We start from the raw sequence: 19,033 nt of genomic DNA, 5'->3' as shown, positions 1-19,033 counted from the left end.
AATGGCCTGAACACCTGGAGAGACAACCATCAATATTATTTTATATTGTATATACTAACCTTTAATTTAGTTACTCTTTCTATTTATTTTTAAACATTGAAAGGTAAATTACTGTATTTTTGTGTTTATTCATATTACTTTTTGTTATATCTACTTTGGATGTCCCAAAACTTGAGTTTTTGTGTTTTTTTGTGTGTTTTGTTTTGAGAGTTAATAAGAATTGAGAACAGTGAGCAAGAGAATGTGGTTTTCAGTCTTTCAGAAATTGTATACCAGTTTCCAAATAACATAAAATAATGTTATTGCATTAACAGATATAAATTTTTTTGATAGATGTATTTGGTACTTTGAGGAAGATATATAAATATGGGTTGATATTTATGTATCCAGGTTTCACTTGAACTTCCCCAGGTCAAATAAAAATAAATTTGAAACTAAGAGATTGTAAAATTAGAGGTTAAACTCTGGTCTACCAAATAGTAATAGTTGAAGGAGATTGCTAATACTAGTTTTATGTTGATATTACTACTATTCCTGTGGAATTTTGTAAAAATTGAATTTTGCTCCCTTTCCTCAACAGTCCCTCACGGCAGAGCCCTGCTGTTCAGTCGCTGCATCTTTGACAGGCATCAGGGAAATGGCCACAAACTTCCGAGAGCACGTGATGACCTGGTTCGACAAGTTCAAATATGATGATGCAGAAAGGAAATTCTATGAGCAGATGAACCGGCCTGCGGCTAGCTCCTCATGCCGGGAGAATGGCACATGCATGATCCTCTGGGACCTTGCGAGCGTCAGAGAGAACATCTAGAAATCCCTGGCTGGAAGCTCAGGCCATGGGGCCTCCAGTGGTCCCTGTGGAGACCACAGTGAGCTTGTCGTCAGGATCACCAGACTGGAAGTGGAGAACCAGAGCCTGAAAGGCATGGTGCGGGGCTTGCAGCAGGCCATCTTCAAGCTGGAGGCCCCACTGGGTTTGCTGGAGAAGAGCGCGCCTGCCCACCGGGCCACAAACTCCCAGACCCAGCACGTGTCTCCCATGTGCTAAGTGCAGAACCCACCAAGGAGGCAGCCCCCACCACAGAGGACGACTAGGGTTGTGACATTGACTTGTTTGGCAGTGACAAGGAGGACAAGGAGGCCGTCAAACTGCGGGAGGAGAGGCTGCAGCAGTATGCAGAGAAAAAGACCAAGAAGCTTGCACTGGTGGCCAAGCCCTCATCCTCCGGGATGTGAAGCCCTGGGATGATGAGATGGACATGGCTCAGCTGGAGGCCTGTGTGCTGCATCCAGCTGGACAGGCTGACTGGGGGCAGGATGGGGGTGCTCCAAGCTGGTGCTGGTGGGCTATGGCATCTGCACCAAGCTACAGATCCAGTGTGTGTGATGGAGGATGACAAGGTGGGGACTGACCTCCTGGAAGAGGAGATCACCAAGTTAGAGGAATATGTGCAAAGCATGGACACTGCTGTTTTCAACAAGGTCTGAGTCCTAGCACTGGGCCTGTGAAAGTCCCTGCCACTATTGAAGACTGAGATTCCTGGAAAAAAAAAAGGATTGAATTTCATTTAATTGCTGCAAAGCAAAAGATTCAGTTTGACAGCATAATTCTGCTATTTATCACACTTTGGGAAACCTGTATGAGTTCTGAGGCATTTTGTTCAAAAACTTTGGATAAGGAAGATTTTTGTTTTGATATTTGGGAATCAGATGGTCAGGAGCCAAGAGACTTGTAGTAGGAACATCTCCGTCGTCCTGGAATTTCTCCTGAGCTCTAAACTAGAAAGTGTGACTTTTCTTTAGAACACTTTTGTTTCTTGTTCACACTATTACAGTTGTCCCCATCTATCCCCCTATGCCCACCTCCACCCAGCCCTCACCCCTCCTTTTCCCAGGACATTACTACACTGTTGAATGTCTGTGTATCATGCATATATGCTCTTTGGCTAATTCCTTCACCTTCTATCATCCAGTCTCTCCCCCCTTCGCCTCTGACAGCTGTCAGTCTGTTCCATGTATTCATGCCTCTGTTTCTATTTGGTTCATTAATTTATTTTTTTGTGATGACATGGATGGATCTGGAGATTATTATGCTACATGAAATAAGCCAGTCAGTGAAAAACAAATACTGTGTGATCACACTTATAGGTGGAATCTAGTGAAAGTGTGCCTTTTTAGCATAAGTATGGTTTGATTCTGTGTGTTCTAATATGTAGGCCACCATTAATTGTCTTCCTTCTGTATCTGTTTTCTTAAAAAGCATAATAACTATCTTATAAGAATGCCAGGGGGATTAAGTGAGATGGTATAGCTGTCACTAGTATATAACTATAACCTGACCTTTTCTAAGCCTTCTCCATTCATTCTGCTAATACGTATTTATTGAATATCTATTAGGTGATCAACATATGAAAACACAGTGGGAAATAAAACAGTCCTGTTTCCCAGAGGAAATGGGCATTAAATAATTATAACCACACAAATGAACTATGACAGGCTTATATATGAAAAAAGCAAAGCAAAGGGATAAGCAGATAATTTTGAGGAGAAGCAGAGAAGTAGGATTAAAAACAGGAAATTATCATTTCATGGAAGCCAAGAAAAGAGAATTTTAAGTACATGTAACTGTATTGAGTACTGCTGAGAGGTCTAACAGGTGAAGACTGGAAAGCATCCTTTGATCTGGAAGCATGGGAATTATTGTTGACCTTCCTAAATGTTGTAGGTGTTTGATGTGACTATTAGATGAGGAAGGAAAGACAGATATGTAGACAACCCTTGTTGGGATTTGTCTGTGAAGCAGAGAGATAAGAAGGAATGCTATATTAAGAGGCTCGAATGAAAACTTTGAGAGATAACAGACATTGGAATATGTTGGTAGCTTACAACAAGGGATCAGAAAAGAGTAAGCGATTAAAGAGGTGGAAAACAGAGGGGATACTTGTTTTTTTCTATCACAATCTCTCCTCTTGTTTTCCATAACTAAATCAAATTTCAATGTCTATATCTTAGTTGAGAATCTAACTCTCTCAGAAACTATCAATACAAAGACATGTCTCTATCTGAACTGTGTGTGGAAGCCTGATAAACTCTCCATCCCACTGGAAAGCAGGCCTTTGAATAGGGCAGTCACTGTCATCGGCTAAAATGAAATTGGGCAGCTCTGGCTGATGTGACTCAGTGGATTGAGCACCAAACTGGGAACTGAAAGGTCACCAGTTCTATTCCCAGTCAGTGCACATACCTGGTTTGCAGGCCAGGTCCCCAGTGAGGGCGAGCAAGAGGCAACCAATCGCTGTTTCTCTCACACATGTTTCTCTCCATTTCTTTCTCCCTCCCTTCCCCTCTCTAAAAATAAATAAATAAAATCTTTAATAAAAACTACAAAAAGAAATTAAATATGTATTCTAAAATTCACAAGCTTACATAATTATGGGGTAAGTAGTATTTAAATGTTCACACTACTCCATTGATATTTTAATAACATTCTACAGATAGCAAAAAAAAAAAAAAAGCATTAAGAGGGAACTCCTGAGAAGCTAAGAATTTTCAAAGATGTTGGACTTTGCTTCACCTGTTTTAAAGTTTCAAATGATTGAAACCATTAATGATAATATTGTGGGCTTGACTTTAGAATTTAAGCCTTATGCTTCTGGATTCATTATTGATGCATGAAAACTTGAATGATCTTTAAAGAGTTTAACATTTGCAGTGTGGTGACTACAAAGTAGGGAAAACATATTTGTTTTGTCTTCTTAGTTGTTAAATGTTTCTCAACTCAGTGGGAATTTTGAAGATGATATAAGATGAAAACAAATTCAAGAACATGAACTATTATTATTAAACCAAATGGTTGGAAGTGTTACTATTTCAGGCTGATCTCATTCTGTTTTGGAGAATTGTTTTTGTTAAAACATGTATAGAAACTATAAATTTTAATCTAGCAATACAGAAAACTAATCAATGCTAAGGTGACTTTGAACTCTTACAATTCCATAATTCTGCACTAATTCTTCCCACAGTAGACTTTTAGGGACTTGGTCTCAGTTTTGCAGATGCTGTTTTGTGAATCAGGAAAACTTGTATTGATACCAAGATACAGGCATAAAATTTTAAACTAGAAAGGGGCTTTAGGAATTCTGTATTACTCTCAAACTAAAAGGGGACTGCAAATACTATGTAAAATTTTCAACACTTGCATGCATTCAGATACTCATAAATTTTATCAGATTCTTAAAGCAACTGACACTAAAAGAAACATCTAAAACTACACTTATAAAGGAGAAAACTAATGCCTTGAGAATAAGCATTTACCAAAATTGCACAAAATTTTAGTGGGAGCAATTTATATTATGATATATACTTCATTCTGAAGTCTATAAAATCAAAACAGACATATTATGACTTTCTTTACTGTTAAGTCATTTATCTGGCACAATCTTGCTGTTGCATAACTCTATATGACTATTTAGGTGCTTTGGCAGAACTATAATTTTTTAAGAGAGGAATTCAAAGAGTAAGAGCAGATGGACATCTTCATCTTTACTAGGAAAAATAAACAGCTATTAAAAGTTTATCAAATAGATGCTGGGAGGGGAGATACATTAGCATTTTGCACTGCACTAACCCCATGCTAATATGATCAATTCAAACCTGAGAAGAAATGGGATGTGTCCACTATTTTTCTGTTTTTCTACTTCAGGAGTGAAGTGAATAGACATCTTGATAGGGCCCAGCTGCTGTTTCCATTGACTTAATGAGTTTCTTCATGCACCCCATTGTGCCTCAGCATTAGAGAAACATATGGCACATTTAACTCTTAGCTATGGGTTTATTTGACTTTTTATTGTATATTTTCCACATGTGATTCTATAGTTTCTTTAAGAAATTATATATTATATATTATTATGTAATATATGCTAGTTGTGTTATTTATATGTATATAAGAACAAGATGGCCTTTTCTTCTTAAATGTTAATAACTCTGTTCTAAAACAAGGAAAATTAAAAATAACATAAAAACCCACCCTCGTTTTAAAGTAAATATGAATGTTAAGACTTTTTGGAAAAGTAATGTGAATATAGAAGAAGGTGCAACAAAAAAAGCTTAACATCAATAACTTAATTTACTAGGCAGAATTTCATGAAATAATTGCATAAATGTCCTAAAGATTAAACATTGGCCTTCTTATAAAGATATTAGGTCAAAAAGAGATGTCTTAAGAACAAAATGTAGTGATTCAGGGATTCAAAAAAATAGGAGGAGAACATGAATAGATAGGCTTCTTTATTTTATTTTTTTCTGGTAATGATTTTCCTGAACCTCATTTGATAATGAATATCAAGTTATAAGTCCACAACATAAATCTCACTACACCATTATAAATGACTAATTACAGTAAAGCTCAACATGAGAATTAAGTAATTCCCTGGGGCCACCTGAAAGAGCCCTATGTTAACTGCATTATCATACTGGGTTTTGATGTGCACCTATTATTTTCCAAGCTTTGACTTTGAAGACATTGATCAAAAACAACCACCTTCTACTATGCACAATAACCCTGCAAGAGGCCTGACAACACCTCATAACAACCACCTTATGCTCACAATGAAATGGATTTAAAAACCAAAAGATGTGAATGGCTAGGAGCCAGAGAGGAACTGATTTACTGAATTTACCTCTTATTTAAAATCCTTGTGAATGGAAGCCATTTTTTTTCACACAGCTATTTAATTGGGACACTTCTAATGAAATCTCCAGAAGACAGACTCTGGCACAGCACAGGACAGTAGAAGAAAAAAAAAAAAGGGAAGTATAATACCTCTTAAAGTTAATTTCATATTTTTAATAATGATAATGAACAAGAAATAGTTTTCTAGGGTCTGTGGCAATTCCCCATGAAGACTTAGGGGTTTGGATGTATTTGATGGATTTGTTTTCATATCTTGTTTGTGTTCATTCAATGGAACAGAGTAGGAACCAACACTTTAAAGTGTATAATTTTTTAAAGTTAAATCTTTTGTTTCCAAAAATGAGCATATAAAACTTTTCTTTTGTAAATTTTTACTTTGTGAATTTCTTTAAGTATGTTTCTAATGACAAACGGCAGGATCTCACCACTACCTTTAAATTAAATGTCAGGCTTTAAAAGAGGTGAAATTTAGTATCTAATCTGACTTTAGTGATGCTTTAGAGTAAAAGGAAGACATGTTTCAAGTTTCTAGTGGTGTAAATAAATAAAATTTTTAGCCTTCATTTCTGTCTTACTGTTATAGGTAAGATGTGGGGAAGAAAAGGAAAATAACAAAAACTCTGTCGTTTAACTTTACTAAATTAAAACAGGATAGACAAAATGTAGGATTTTGAATTTCTCATTATTTTCCTCATACTTTCTTTTCTTTCAATGGCACTGTTATTAACTGAAAGAAAAGATGCATTTTTTAACAATCCTCACCTGAGGTTATGTTCACTGATTTTATAGAGAGAGAAAGACAGGGGGAGTGAAGTGGGGAGAGAGATATCAATGTGAGAGAGAAACATTGATTGGTTGCCTCCCATACATGCCCAACCATAGATTGAACCCACGACCTAGATATGCGCCCTGACTGGGTATCAAACCCCTAAACTTTTGGTATGTGGGAAGATACTCCAACTAAGTGAGTCACTTGGCCAGGGCAGAATAGATGCATTTTTAAGGTTGCTAAATGATTCAGCCAACAGGCATACCTTTGGATAGCCATCTCATGAACAACTACATAACAGGTCACCCTGGGTCTGTTGTACAGTGGAGGCTAGCCTGACTGCTGGGGAGAAGCATGAGTGTCAGAAACTTGAATATTAGACTACTTGAGGGCTTATTTTTTTTAAACTTTTTTTCTTTTACAAAATCAGGATAATGTAATTGGTTTCAATAAGGTCATTATGAGGATTAAGTGACACAATATTTATATATAAAGCCCAAGCACATTGTGTGATACACAATAACCAACTCTTAAAAGGTAGCTATAATAATGAGAGAGATGTCCATATGTAGAAAATCTTTTAAGATGGTAACATTTTACAAGGATTATCTATTGATCAATGACTATTGTTTATTCTTTTTAAATAACTTATCTGGGATGCATTTTTAAATTAAATTTCTTCCAAAAATGCTTCAGTGTTTAATATGTGATGCTCATTCCATTACTATCTTTGACAGTCATGTAAAAGGCTTCCATGTACTTTCTGAGTAAAATTGTGCTGTGCCACTCAAGAATGGATTCTGAGGAAATGTTTTCACATATTTTAATTTATGAAGGTGGGTTCTATTTCTTGTAGGACAAACCACTAAAGCTTATCTCAATCTCTAAGCATGAATTACTTTAAATTTTTATGAGTTAAAAACAAAAACAGGAGTTTCACAAATTCTGAGCCCTATTACACAACAGACTCAGACCCATTAGAGTAAACTAAATAAAGAGCATAGCTGTCGAACATGCGCTTATGCAATTAACCACAATGGCACCCAGGTTTCTTGTTGTAGTCCCTAAATCAACAGCACTCCTTTATAAAGACCGGTTTAAATTAGCAAGTTCACAAAAGGCTGTGTGATTTACTCAAAGAACCATCAGAGTATGTTACAACGGTTGGAGCTTTTGCCATGTTTTGCTTCAGTTCCCCCCAATCATCCTCAATCAGAGGTATGCAAAATGGTGATTATCTTTCCATGAGCTGAAACCTTGCAGAATTATTTTCCTAATGGAGCTGTGAATTATTACTGTTATTTCAGGGGAAAGCAGTATCAATTTCCTAATAAGATAACCACTGCCATTTAAAAGAAAAAGAATACATGAGATGGTGATAAAGTGAACTATATATTAGAATTCAAATTTATACAATCTCTTTAGGAAAAAACTTGGTAACATAAGTCAAATCTTCAAAAATATCCACAGCCTTTAGCTCAGGACTGCTATTTATAGGAGTTTATTCTAAAGAGATAATTTCAAATATAGAAACCGTTTTAAGGTCACATATTCATTTTTTCTTGCTTCAAACAGGGAGAACATGAAACATTACAAATGTCCTAAACTAGAAGAATAAAGTAATTATTGTATTGCTAAATGATGGAAAATTATATAGTATTAGAGCTGTTGTTTTAAAAAAGCTGTAAAAATGAGAAATGTTTTGTATGATAATATGAAGTTTAAAGTATTATATATAGCACCATAACTTTTTTATATGCAGAACAAAGACAAGAAGTAAATACACTAACACATTAGTACATCACATTCATAGGCAACTGTGTGTGCTTAGAGCTCAATACTTTTTAAAATACCAGAATATAGGGACACTGGCATGAAAAGTGTAACTGTAGACTTCCATAAGACTATTTCTTTAAGAAAAAAATTGTCATAAAATACCTTATTTAATATTAAAAGTACAGAAAACAAAGGAAGCAGTAAACCATACTTAAAAAGAAATCACACTCCAGCTTATGTAAACATTAGGGAGGTAAAACAGGAAAGGATTAATTTTTAGTGCACTGGAAAGTACTTCACAAAAATTTCAGAATACAAAGGAAAAGTAATGTGATATTAGTGCCTATTCAGCCAACGTACATGTAAGTCCTGTGGCATTCTTTATTTATTTTCAAAGATGTGTTGAATATTTATTATGTGCAAAAAATTATTTACTATGTGCTAGGCATTTAGAAATGACTATAGGAAACAATAGGTACTTCTCTCCCTAACTTTGTTAGTTTCTTATGATTCCAGCTAAGCATCCTCAAGTGGTATGAAAAGAGCTATAAGGCAACAAAAGAAAACACATTCTGCTCTCTACTGCAATCCGTGTCCCCTCGATGGTGGGGGAATACTGTGTATGGTCTACAGCTGGCTTGTTGCCTCCCAGAGTGAGGGATCAGAGATTGTGTCCTGCAAGGAAGCCCTCTTTCTTAAGATGTACATGCTGTTGTTAGTTGCAGATCTGGCATAATGAATTCTCTCTTCCCAGCGTTGGGGTGTTATTCTCAGGAATACTGGTTTTGGTGGAACCAGTATTCTCAGGAATACTGGTTCTTGGCCAATAATATATATCACCAAGCAGGCCCATCCTTCCCCAACAATACTGCAAGAAAGGCTATGTCCAGGAGGAGACTTGTTTCTTCCCAGACTTGGGGTGCCTAGCCATTGGATGAGACACAGTCCAAGGGTTGAAATTTATGTTACTCTGCAGACTGTAGACTCTCAACCAGGATGACATCAGTGCATTTTGAAGAACCCCAGAGAAATAGAGTGCAGTTCAAACTTTCCCCTCAAAACTGACAAAATATGACATTAGCAAACATAGTGGGGCTCCGGGAAGCCCTGGAATAAATGGACTATGAAAAGTCTGCTCGAATATATTCTCAAGCCATGGAGAGAATTGTGTATGTTTATGCATGAATGAATGGGCAATTTAGAGCTTTTCCTTACAAACTCTTGTCAAAACCTTCCAGACAACCCACATACAAACACTTTAACTTTACCAGCAAAATAGCCTAGGTTGTTCTGTCAGCAAGCAGGAGAGGTGCTTTAACTGAGGCTTTAGTGGAAGTAGTAATGAGGTTCTTTAGAGATTGAAACATTAATGAAAATAACTTCAGACTAGACTTGGTAGAAGAAATGGTGCACAATCTTGGAATTATCCTTGGAGACAACTTAATGTTTTCATTTGCCAGTGGGAAAAGTGAAGCTGATAGGATAAATGTTTTGCCTAAGATCTAACAGTGTAGTTCCCATCAGAGCCAGGTCTACATTTATGATTGCTGATTCACACGACTACTCCTTTATGCTTAGTGGTTGGTGTAGTGAATCAACAAAAAATGACAGTTGACTATAAGAGTTTAGGGTGGGCAAGTGACTGAAGTAGACATAATTAATAAAAAGGAGGTGCATAGATGTTTTTGAGCTTCAAAGAAATTATATTTATTAACTTCCTTTCCTGCCTTCTGATTGCTTCTGCATTTCCCTTTTATCATACCAGGTTTTTTAAAACTTTAGTTAGGATGAATTTTTAAATGGCATACTTGTGATACTTGCACACAGCTTAAAAACATATTTCATCTTTCTCATCACTTTTTCATTAGATGAAACTTTTGCCACTGCTAGATTGCAGCTGTTCACGTTTTCTCAGTAACTTATAGGAATAGTCATAATGCTCACTTGCTGCGAGATGGTGTAAATGGAGGGAAAAAAGTACATAGAATTTGAGTAAAAGAGAACATGAAGTACTGTTATGAGAAGAGAATAGGTTCAGGCTTTTTGGTATATTTGAAAAAAAATACACATGTTTAGAATCATTGCTCCAGTTTTGGATACTCAGATTAGGATCATCTTTGCCCAAAATGTTTTCAGGTTATTCTATGAGGGGGGACTCAAAAAATCCCATAATTTATTTATAAAAAATATGTATTGATTCTTACATGTTTAAACTTCAGTCATCTTCAAAGAACTCTCCATTTGATACAATACACCTATCAAGACTTTTTTCCACTTGTCAGAACAGTTTTTGAAGTAGTCAATTTTGATGCCTTTTAGTGCTTCTGCCATATTTTCTTTCACCTCTTCCACATCAGCAAAATGTTTCCCTTTGAGGACATTTTTTTTCATCTGGGGAAACAAAAAAAGTCACTCAACATGAGATCAGGTGAATAGGGAGGGTGGGGCATGAGGTTCATGCTGTTTTTGGTCTAAAATTGCTGAACTTGAAAAGTGGTGTGGGCAGGTGTGGGCAGGTGTGATCATAAATCACCCATCAAGAAATGGGGCAAACTCATTGAAAGAGTCTTCAAAAAAAATTCACTGAAGCTGAATGTAGCCTTTCACAACAATGCCAGCTGGTACACTGATACAGATGGCTTCCTAGAACACTCACATAGCAGGGGAAACCAGTATTATGAGGGGTCTGCCCTCCAGAAGAGAATTCCACTTTTTTCCAGGGTGACAAGAGGTGTTATTTTTATAACAGCTCTATAAGAGTATAATTGACAGACAATAATCTGTACATATTTAATGTACACAATTTGATAAATGTTTACACATATACAAGTAAAATCATTATCAAAATTTAAATAATTAATGTATTCATCATCTCCCCAAAAGCTTTTTTTTTTGATCCTTTGTAATCTTTCCTGCCTGTCTTTCACTCTCCCCCTAAAAAGGGTGTCCAACCATTTGGCATCTCTGGACCACACCAGAAGAAGAAGAGCTGCTTTGGGCTACACATTAAATACATTGTGATACGTAATCACAAAAGATCTCATAATGTTTTAAGTAAATTTATGATTTTGTGTTGGGCTGAATTCATAGCCCTCCGAAGCAGCATGTGGCCCATGGGCCGCAGGTTGGACACCGCTGGTTACATTTTTGTCTTTGCACCTTTGTCTAAAATTGGTTGTCTATTTTTTGAACTCTCTATTCTGTCACATTGGATGATTTTTCTATCTTTTCACAAATATCTCACCACTATTATTTCTGTAACCTTGTAATAACTTTCAAAATAAGCTCTAGTTAGCCTTGCAACTTTATCCCTTTTCAAAGTTGTTTTGGCTATTCTAGGTCTTTCCTTTGCATTCCACATGAATTTTAGAATGAGTTTGACATTTTTTAAAAAACATTTTATGTATTTATTTTTAGAGAGGGAAGAGAGAGAGAGAGAGAGAGAGAGAGAGAGAGAGAGAGAGAGAGATCAATGTGTAGTTGCTGGGGATTATGGCCTGCAACCCAGGCATGTGCTCTGACTGGGAATCGAACCTGTGATGCCTGGTTCGCAGCCAGCGCTCAATCCACTGAGCTATGCCAGCCAGGGTGAGTTTGACATTTTATACCAAAAAGTTCTGCTAGAATTTTGATTGAGTTGAATTGATTTACATATCAATTTAGGTAGAACTATGTTTTTAGCAATGTTGAGTCTTCTGGCCATGAACACAATATATCTCTTCATTCATAATAAAGCAAAGTTTATTAGCTTTCAGTCTTTCACACATTTTATCATTTTTTATTTAAATAGACATATTTTATTTAAATACATTTACTTAAAATTATCTTCACTTCTTCACATGAAAATTAATATCACTTGCCGTAACTGGAAAGTAACTTTGATAATCAATAAGAACAAAAAGAAATAGTGTTAAATTCCAGGAAAATACTGTTACTTGCTGAGTCTCTTTTAAATTTCCTTTTTTTTAAAAGCAAGTCTTTAAAAATTCTAAAAGAATAGTTAAACCAAGCTGCACATTTTTCTTTTTGTAACCAGGTCTTAAGAGAAATAGGGAACTGTTTTCTCACTAGGTAATAAATACACTGCATTTTAATGACACATATAGCACTAAAACCTCATTTCTCATACTTTGGATGTGAGTGCCACAGTTAGGGAATAACTACATTTTAGGCAGGAGTTGCCCAAGCAAGGATACAGAAGTGTAAGAAAGTTTGGGTATTGTAGAATTTGCTTAGGTTAGGAATTTCTAGAGTGGTATTCTAAACCTTGCTGGTATATAACATCCCCTTCAGAGTTCAAAAACCTTAGGCTATAAGAATCAGCATATTTGTATTGGAGTATTTGTATCTTTTAAAATTCCCTAGATAGTTCCAATGTGTAGGAAGGGTAGAAAACCTCAATGATAGGATGTCGCAGTGTGGATATGGGAAGATGGTAAAAGTAGTGATCATGTAAAGCAGGAAGGCAGGAGAAAGCCCAGATTGACTAGCAGTAGGCAATCCTATTGGCATCCATCTTCCCCAGACATTGGATGCCAATAGGTGGAATGGTAAAAAACGTCAGTATTACTTTCCATCTAGAGCTAGAATATGAATTGTCTGTCAAGGCAGTTATCCTGAAGAATGACAAGGCCCCGACTCTCTTTCCATTAAGAACAAATACTCATGGATTTTCTGCCTCAAATGCTCTATTGGTTTAAAGTTTTTTCTAAAACTAAAGGCATTAAGTGCATATTTCAAGAATGTATTTTATGATAGCATATTTGAAGAATGATCTGAACGACCTTCCCCCATGGTTTACAACAGATATGTGAAGTATTTTTGAAACAGCTTTAACAAAACTGTTAATAAATAATTACAGATAAATTAATAAAGTCTTCTTTGGGAGGTAGCATTTCAGAATTTAATAATACATAGAATCCAAATGTGCATGTGTAAATAAACATATATACTAGAAGAGTCTGAATCTGAATTAATTTCCTTATTTTCTTATCCATGGGTTTTACACAGCCCTAAGATCCATTTAAAATAGAGCATCTTTCAGTTGGGTAACATTTGCAGTCTGTCAAGCTGTGCTTTTTCATTCACACTGACCATGCCACCATCTTGAAGACTTCATCTGGGAGAAGGAAAGAAAAGGACAACTCCAAATCCAAATCTTCAAATTTGCTTAGAAGCGCAGAACTAAAAGGAAAACGTAAAATTGCTTAATTTAAGAAGGGCAGTAAGATGTATGGGAGAGGCCTTGAAGATTATTTAACAAAACTAAACTGCGAGGAGGAATTCGTGAGGAAACAAGAGGAGAAAAGGGCTTCTTCGGGAAAGGGAGATTGGCAGCCCATCAGCCCGGTTTCTCGGGTCTCCCGTCGCCCCTCCTCCCAGACGGCCCCCCTCCCCGCCCCTGGCGCTCGGGCTCTGGGGCTGCAGAGCTAGCCGGGGAGACCGGGTGGGCGGGGTAGCGTTTCTAGGCTTCCATTCCCTCGGGAGCACCCGGGCGTTAACTTAGCGCCCCGGGACTCTGAGCAGCTCACGGAGTTTCTGCACCTCTCAGAGTCTCCAGCTGCGGGAGGTGGGGGTCCCCAACTCTCTGAAGACATTGTGTCAAATTCCGTCCGCCTGTGGGTGGGAAGCAGCGGGACCACGGGCAGTCCCACTGGACCCCGAGCCCCGGCAGGGTTAGCTGCGGAGAGCACACCTTCCTGTGGTTACCGGTCGCCGGACACTTCTGCGGCATGGAGCAGTCTCGGTGCGGTGGCAGAGACCGCGGCGGCAGCGCCCGACCCCGCCTGGCCCTGGGATTGGTGGCACCGGCCCCTCCACCCTCCTCACCGGCGTTACCAGTACCCCCGGGGATACCGGTTCCTCCAACTTTCCTGCGGCCTCCCAACCTCTTTCTACGGGTAGCCGCGGCTGCCACCACCCCCACCGCAGGAAGCGGAGGCTGCCCGCCGTCTCCCGCGCTGGAGAGAGGGGTGGGCACGGTAGGCTGCGCCTACCCGCGCACTCCCAAGTGCGCCCGCTGCCGCAACCACGGCGTGGTGTCGGCGCTCAAGGGCCACAAGCGCTTCTGCCGCTGGCGCGACTGTGCTTGTGCCAAGTGCACCCTGATCGCGGAGCGCCAGCGCGTCATGGCCGCCCAGGTGGCGCTGCGCAGGCAGCAGGCCCAGGAGGAGAACGAGGCCCGGGGGCTGCAAAGGTTCTTGTACCCCGGACCCTCGGGGCCCGGGGTTCGGACCTCTGGAGGCAGCAGCAGAACCGAGAATTCGCAGGCGGCCAGCGACCCTGCCGGGGCGACTGCGCTGGGACCTGAAGCCCGGAGACACGCTAGTAGTCTGGCGACCCCTGCTTTCGAGGTTTTCCAGCTAGATAATACGGAGGAAAAGCAAGGTGAGTTGGTCTTTTATTTCCTCTTTGAAAAAGGAAAAAAAGATTGTTCTGGAGAAAAACTCTGAAACAAGCAGTTTCAAAACCGCCTGGAGGCGGGCGATGAAAGTTGTTAGAAGAAGCCCTTGTTTAAGTTGTGGGAAACGGCTCTGCAAGGATGACGTTAATGCGAGTGGGTCCTGCAATAGGACGTTAATGAGAGTGATTGAAACCCATCACATTCACTTTGGAAAAGCTTTCTGTTCCTTCAGGTGATAGGATACGATAATGAAAAAGTGGAAAAAGTGAAGGGTCAGTAATCAGATGAGCAAATTCCAGATGGAATTTGCACCCAAGTTTCTATGACTGTGTGAGAAAACTTCCAGTGGGCATTGAATGAAAATCTCAGCGAGAGGTGCTGCGTTTTGAGCTTGCCCTGTACTATAAAACCAGAGTTACCCTTCTTGTCTGGGGAACTCATTGATAGTTGAGAGTACAGTTCTTTACCTTTGGGGCAAATTTTTGGAGCCAGCTAGAAGTAGAGAAGAGACTGAGATCTGCCAAAACCCCTTTTCATCCAATATGCTTCAAATTTTTAAGCATTCCACCCCCAATCCCCATCGTCAGCCTCCTAAAGTGTAACATGCTCTAATATGAAGTTTCAACTCTTCCCATAGGGAAAAAAAATGTTAAGTTTTCCAGATTTGTGAAAACACTAATGAGAATTTCAAAGTCCAATATTAGGGATTTCATTTCCAATGAGTTTGAATTGTTTTCTCTTACTTATTAACCACAAGTCACTTTCATATACTGTTATTTGTGGTTGATAAATATATATTTGACTACGGTTATGCCAAATAAACTTTTCCAGCTAATGAAAATCCCACTGTATTTTAGTGAATGCCACAGTCCTCCACAGTACCCAGTAGCAGTGAAAATGTTATTTCAGTATTTTTGTATAAATCCAAGAGAGATTGTGTCACATGAGATTATCTGATAAAGACACATTAGGTTATTAATTAGAAAACATCCCTAGATTGTGAAAACTGCAGATCTTAGATCACAGGATGTACCTTTGAAAAGAGGCTATCTCTATTTAAATAAGACATACATATTTTTTACCAATGCCAATTTTTGTCCATGTTTTAGTTTATTTTAGTAGACAAAATAGACTGTAAAAATTTCTCATTAAAATTCAAAGAGGGCTGAAAAACAAAGTTATTCAACAAAACTACTATAAAAGAGAAGTGAAAGTTAAAATTCTGCAAACTAAATTGACAGTGAGATTTGGCTGACAACCCTGATTTATATATTTTTCTTGGAGGGGTACCAACATGTCCTGTTTCATAGGGTCAATTAATTTATTTTATTCTTTGCCTCAGTTGACTCCCATCCCCCACTTTCAAAGACTAGTTTCATGGATATTCTGAACCAATTGCCTCCTCTCACACTGTATCTGTAGGGAGGAATTCTATTTAAATTACACATTCATGAGACAAAGACTAACAGTAATTCAGAGGTGAATCAGATTTTCCTACATAAAAGAACCTTACAGTCAAAATGAGGAAAAGTTTATGTATCCAAAAACTGTAAGATGTAATATACAATGATAAAAGTGAAGAAGTAAAATGAGCTGTAAGAGTTGAGAGAACAGAGAGATGATATAAATGAAATCACAGTATTTTGAAGACACCTTATGTTCTAGGTAGTTTTATGCAATTGGTATTTCATTGCATTATATCGTACTCCAGAGTACAATAAAATAACAAAATATACACAAGTTGCTTTTGAGATGAAATTTTGATACTTCCCATTTTCTGGGGTCATATTTAGTGAATCATCCTTGTAAAAAAGGGAATGGCAGTCTATCCTGTGCCAATCTATCTCGACTTGGCAGATTTCATTAGAAGAGTTTTATTGTTTTATTTGAAACTGGAAATGCGAGAGAGTCTTTGTCATTTTGTGGGAGCAACATCTTTTGTTACATGTTTGCTCTAATGACATTTTAATGATCAAAGTGTTAAATTGTATACTTCTTTTAAATTTAAAATAAACTGTAGCTATTTCTTTAGAATTTAAGTCCTTTCCTTAAAAAAGCATAGGAGTTTTGCAAATTGTGGTTGCAAATCAATGTTTTAGGCAATACTTGTTTTGTTGCACTCATAAACTTTGTAGAAGAAAGTTGGACTAAAATATTCTGAGTACACTTGACAATTTGCTCTTTTTAAATGGAAACAAAATAAATATGTCTATAAGATAAACCAAAATAAAAGTTATTTATTGATTATATGCATAATTATTTTCCTAAAGATATTCTTGTTTTATTAATATTAATACTCAACATGTTAAGGTAGAAAATCAAGTTGTTGTGTAAAATATTTTTCCTTAATATTGAAAAAAGTTGTAATTTGAAGCTAATGCCTAATATGTTATTTTTACCACACACTTTGAAGATCCAACAGATTGCAATAGTGCAATTTTCTTTTAGATGCAATTTGACTGTAACCTCTTTTCTTGATATTTTCCTAGAAATTGAAAAAGAAAGTCCATGTTTCACAGAGGATTATAAGAAATACCAACTCTGTATCATCTCTCACATAAAATGAAATATGTAGGTAGTATAATCTGAGATTGATAGAGCAGAAGTCATTATTGCTTTAGATTTAAAATGAAGTAAACAATTTTGTTATTTTTCCACATTATTCAGATAACTTAATTGGAATCTGAAATGTGAGCATTAAAAAAACAGTGGTAAAAGTGTAGAATTAGTGATTAAACAGAATATTTATTTTCATACTGATTATTCTTCTTTTGATTTCTTATCCAAACATAATTATTTTATTTAGTTCTCTTAGCATGGTGTCACTATGAAAAAAAAGACTCACTTAGGTAACAAAAAAACTTGGGTAACATTTAGGAAAACCTCAAATTGCTAAGATGGGGCAAAATATGTGAAATATTGGTGCTACATTAACAGTTTGGAGCTAACCATAGATTCTCTTTACTGATTCCTAAATAACTACTGCATTTATATGTTATATAATTTTGTGATCTTGAAATGGCATGATAAATAGCATTTGTCACTATTATAACACTGGCCTTTCCAAATGATCTTTTAAAATTCTTATTCATTAAAATTTATTACAGCAAAAAATATAAATATATGAGGGAATGAATTATTTTATCTAGCACTGTTTTTGAGTGGGCAACACTATGTTCTAGAAAGTTTTCCCTTTATTTGATTCCTTTTTTCTCTTTCCCCAGAACAAAAAGAAAGTAGATGTGACTCGTGCCGGAGTGGAAAAAATGAACCAGTCTTCAAATCTCATCAGCTTACCCTGGAGTCATCTCCAGAGTCTATTGGTGTAGTTGGAAAACAAAATGTTATGTCATCTGTTTCAGAAAACTTAGACAAGGATGATAGCATTCTGTATCCTCACCGTGGGGAGCAATCAGGAGGTGAAGAGAGTCCCAGGTCTCTGTCATCCTCTGACCTGGAATCAGGAAATGAAAGTGAGTGGGCCAAAAACCTCACTGCTGCCAGATCCAGACTTCCCACAGTGTCCACAAGACCAAGAGATCCTCTTGATATCCTTACCAAGATTTTCCCAAGTTACAGGCCCAGCCGGCTAGAAGGCATTCTACAGTTCTGCAAAGGGGATGTGGTTCAAGCTATTGAACAGGTCCTAAATGGGAAGGAACACCAACCAGACACCAGGAACCTAGCAAGCTCAGCAGAATTGGGAAATACAGCTTTCCAGAGGGCTTCAAATTTTAGTTTAGCTGGAATAGGTTTTGGAACTCTAGGAAATAAATCAGCTTTTGCTCCTCTTCAAACCACTTCTGCCTCGTATGGAGGCGATTCAAGCCTCTACAGCTTAAGTCCTAGACTAGGTATCAGTCCATTGCGGCTGGCATATTCCTCTCCAGGAAGAGGGCTATCTGGTTTCATGTCTCCCTACCTAACTCCTGGGTTGGTACCAGCATTGCCTTTTCACACAACTTTGGATTATGCCTTTTCGGGGATGATTAGGGATTCTTCCTACCTTGCTAGTAAAGACCCTGTAACTAGTAGCAGACTGTATTCCAGGCTGAATCAAGACAATCTGTAGTGCATTTGCCTATTCTCCCTTTCTGGAGTCAATCTAGAAGGAGGCATGCAACACAAACCCCACACCCACGCCTCCATCTATTACCAGGCTCACTATGTGTGTGAGTGGATTGCCCAGCCTTAAGGATGCTATTTTTTTTAAACAAGCAATCTAATAAACTTGAGATCTAAAGATTTCTTTAGCATTTATTAAGTGAAAAACAACAGCAACAACAACAAACAAAAAGAAGCATTTAAACATTAATGTGCCTTGAATAAAGCCATTTCAAGAAATACTTTTATTTCACATTAGTAAGTTTTCTCCCTAAAATATACATTGTAA

The 19,033-nt window shown here is 37.6% G+C and overlaps 1 protein-coding gene and 1 pseudogene across 1 annotated transcript; both read left to right on the top strand.

Annotated features, from left to right (window-relative positions):
• The first annotated feature begins 567 nt into the window (after positions 1–567).
• On the top strand, positions 568–1,545 carry LOC114510673 (annotated as a pseudogene).
• Positions 1,546–13,092: 11,547 nt separating this feature from the next.
• On the top strand, positions 13,093–18,924 carry DMRTA1 (DMRT like family A1). The gene is made up of 2 exons (XM_028525466.2): positions 13,093–14,624; positions 17,865–18,924. Exons 1-2 carry the CDS (start codon positions 13,970–13,972, stop codon positions 18,710–18,712), a joined length of 1,503 nt encoding a protein of 500 aa, XP_028381267.1. The 5' UTR covers positions 13,093–13,969; the 3' UTR covers positions 18,713–18,924.
• The last annotated feature ends 109 nt before the right edge of the window (positions 18,925–19,033 follow it).

Source organism: Phyllostomus discolor, chromosome 3, assembly GCF_004126475.2.
Source record: "Phyllostomus discolor isolate MPI-MPIP mPhyDis1 chromosome 3, mPhyDis1.pri.v3, whole genome shotgun sequence".
NCBI lineage: Eukaryota > Metazoa > Chordata > Mammalia > Chiroptera > Phyllostomidae > Phyllostomus > Phyllostomus discolor.
This window is presented reverse-complemented; position numbering and strand designations above follow the sequence as displayed.

Excerpts from the sequence above, each read along its gene's own strand:
- DMRTA1 (XM_028525466.2), top strand. The coding sequence starts at position 13,970 with ATGGAGCAGTCTCGGTGCGGTGGCAGAGACCGCGGCGGCAGCGCCCGA. Across the intron at positions 14,625-17,864 it reads TAATACGGAGGAAAAGCAAG|AACAAAAAGAAAGTAGATGT; the intron begins GTGAGTTGGTCT and ends CTCTTTCCCCAG.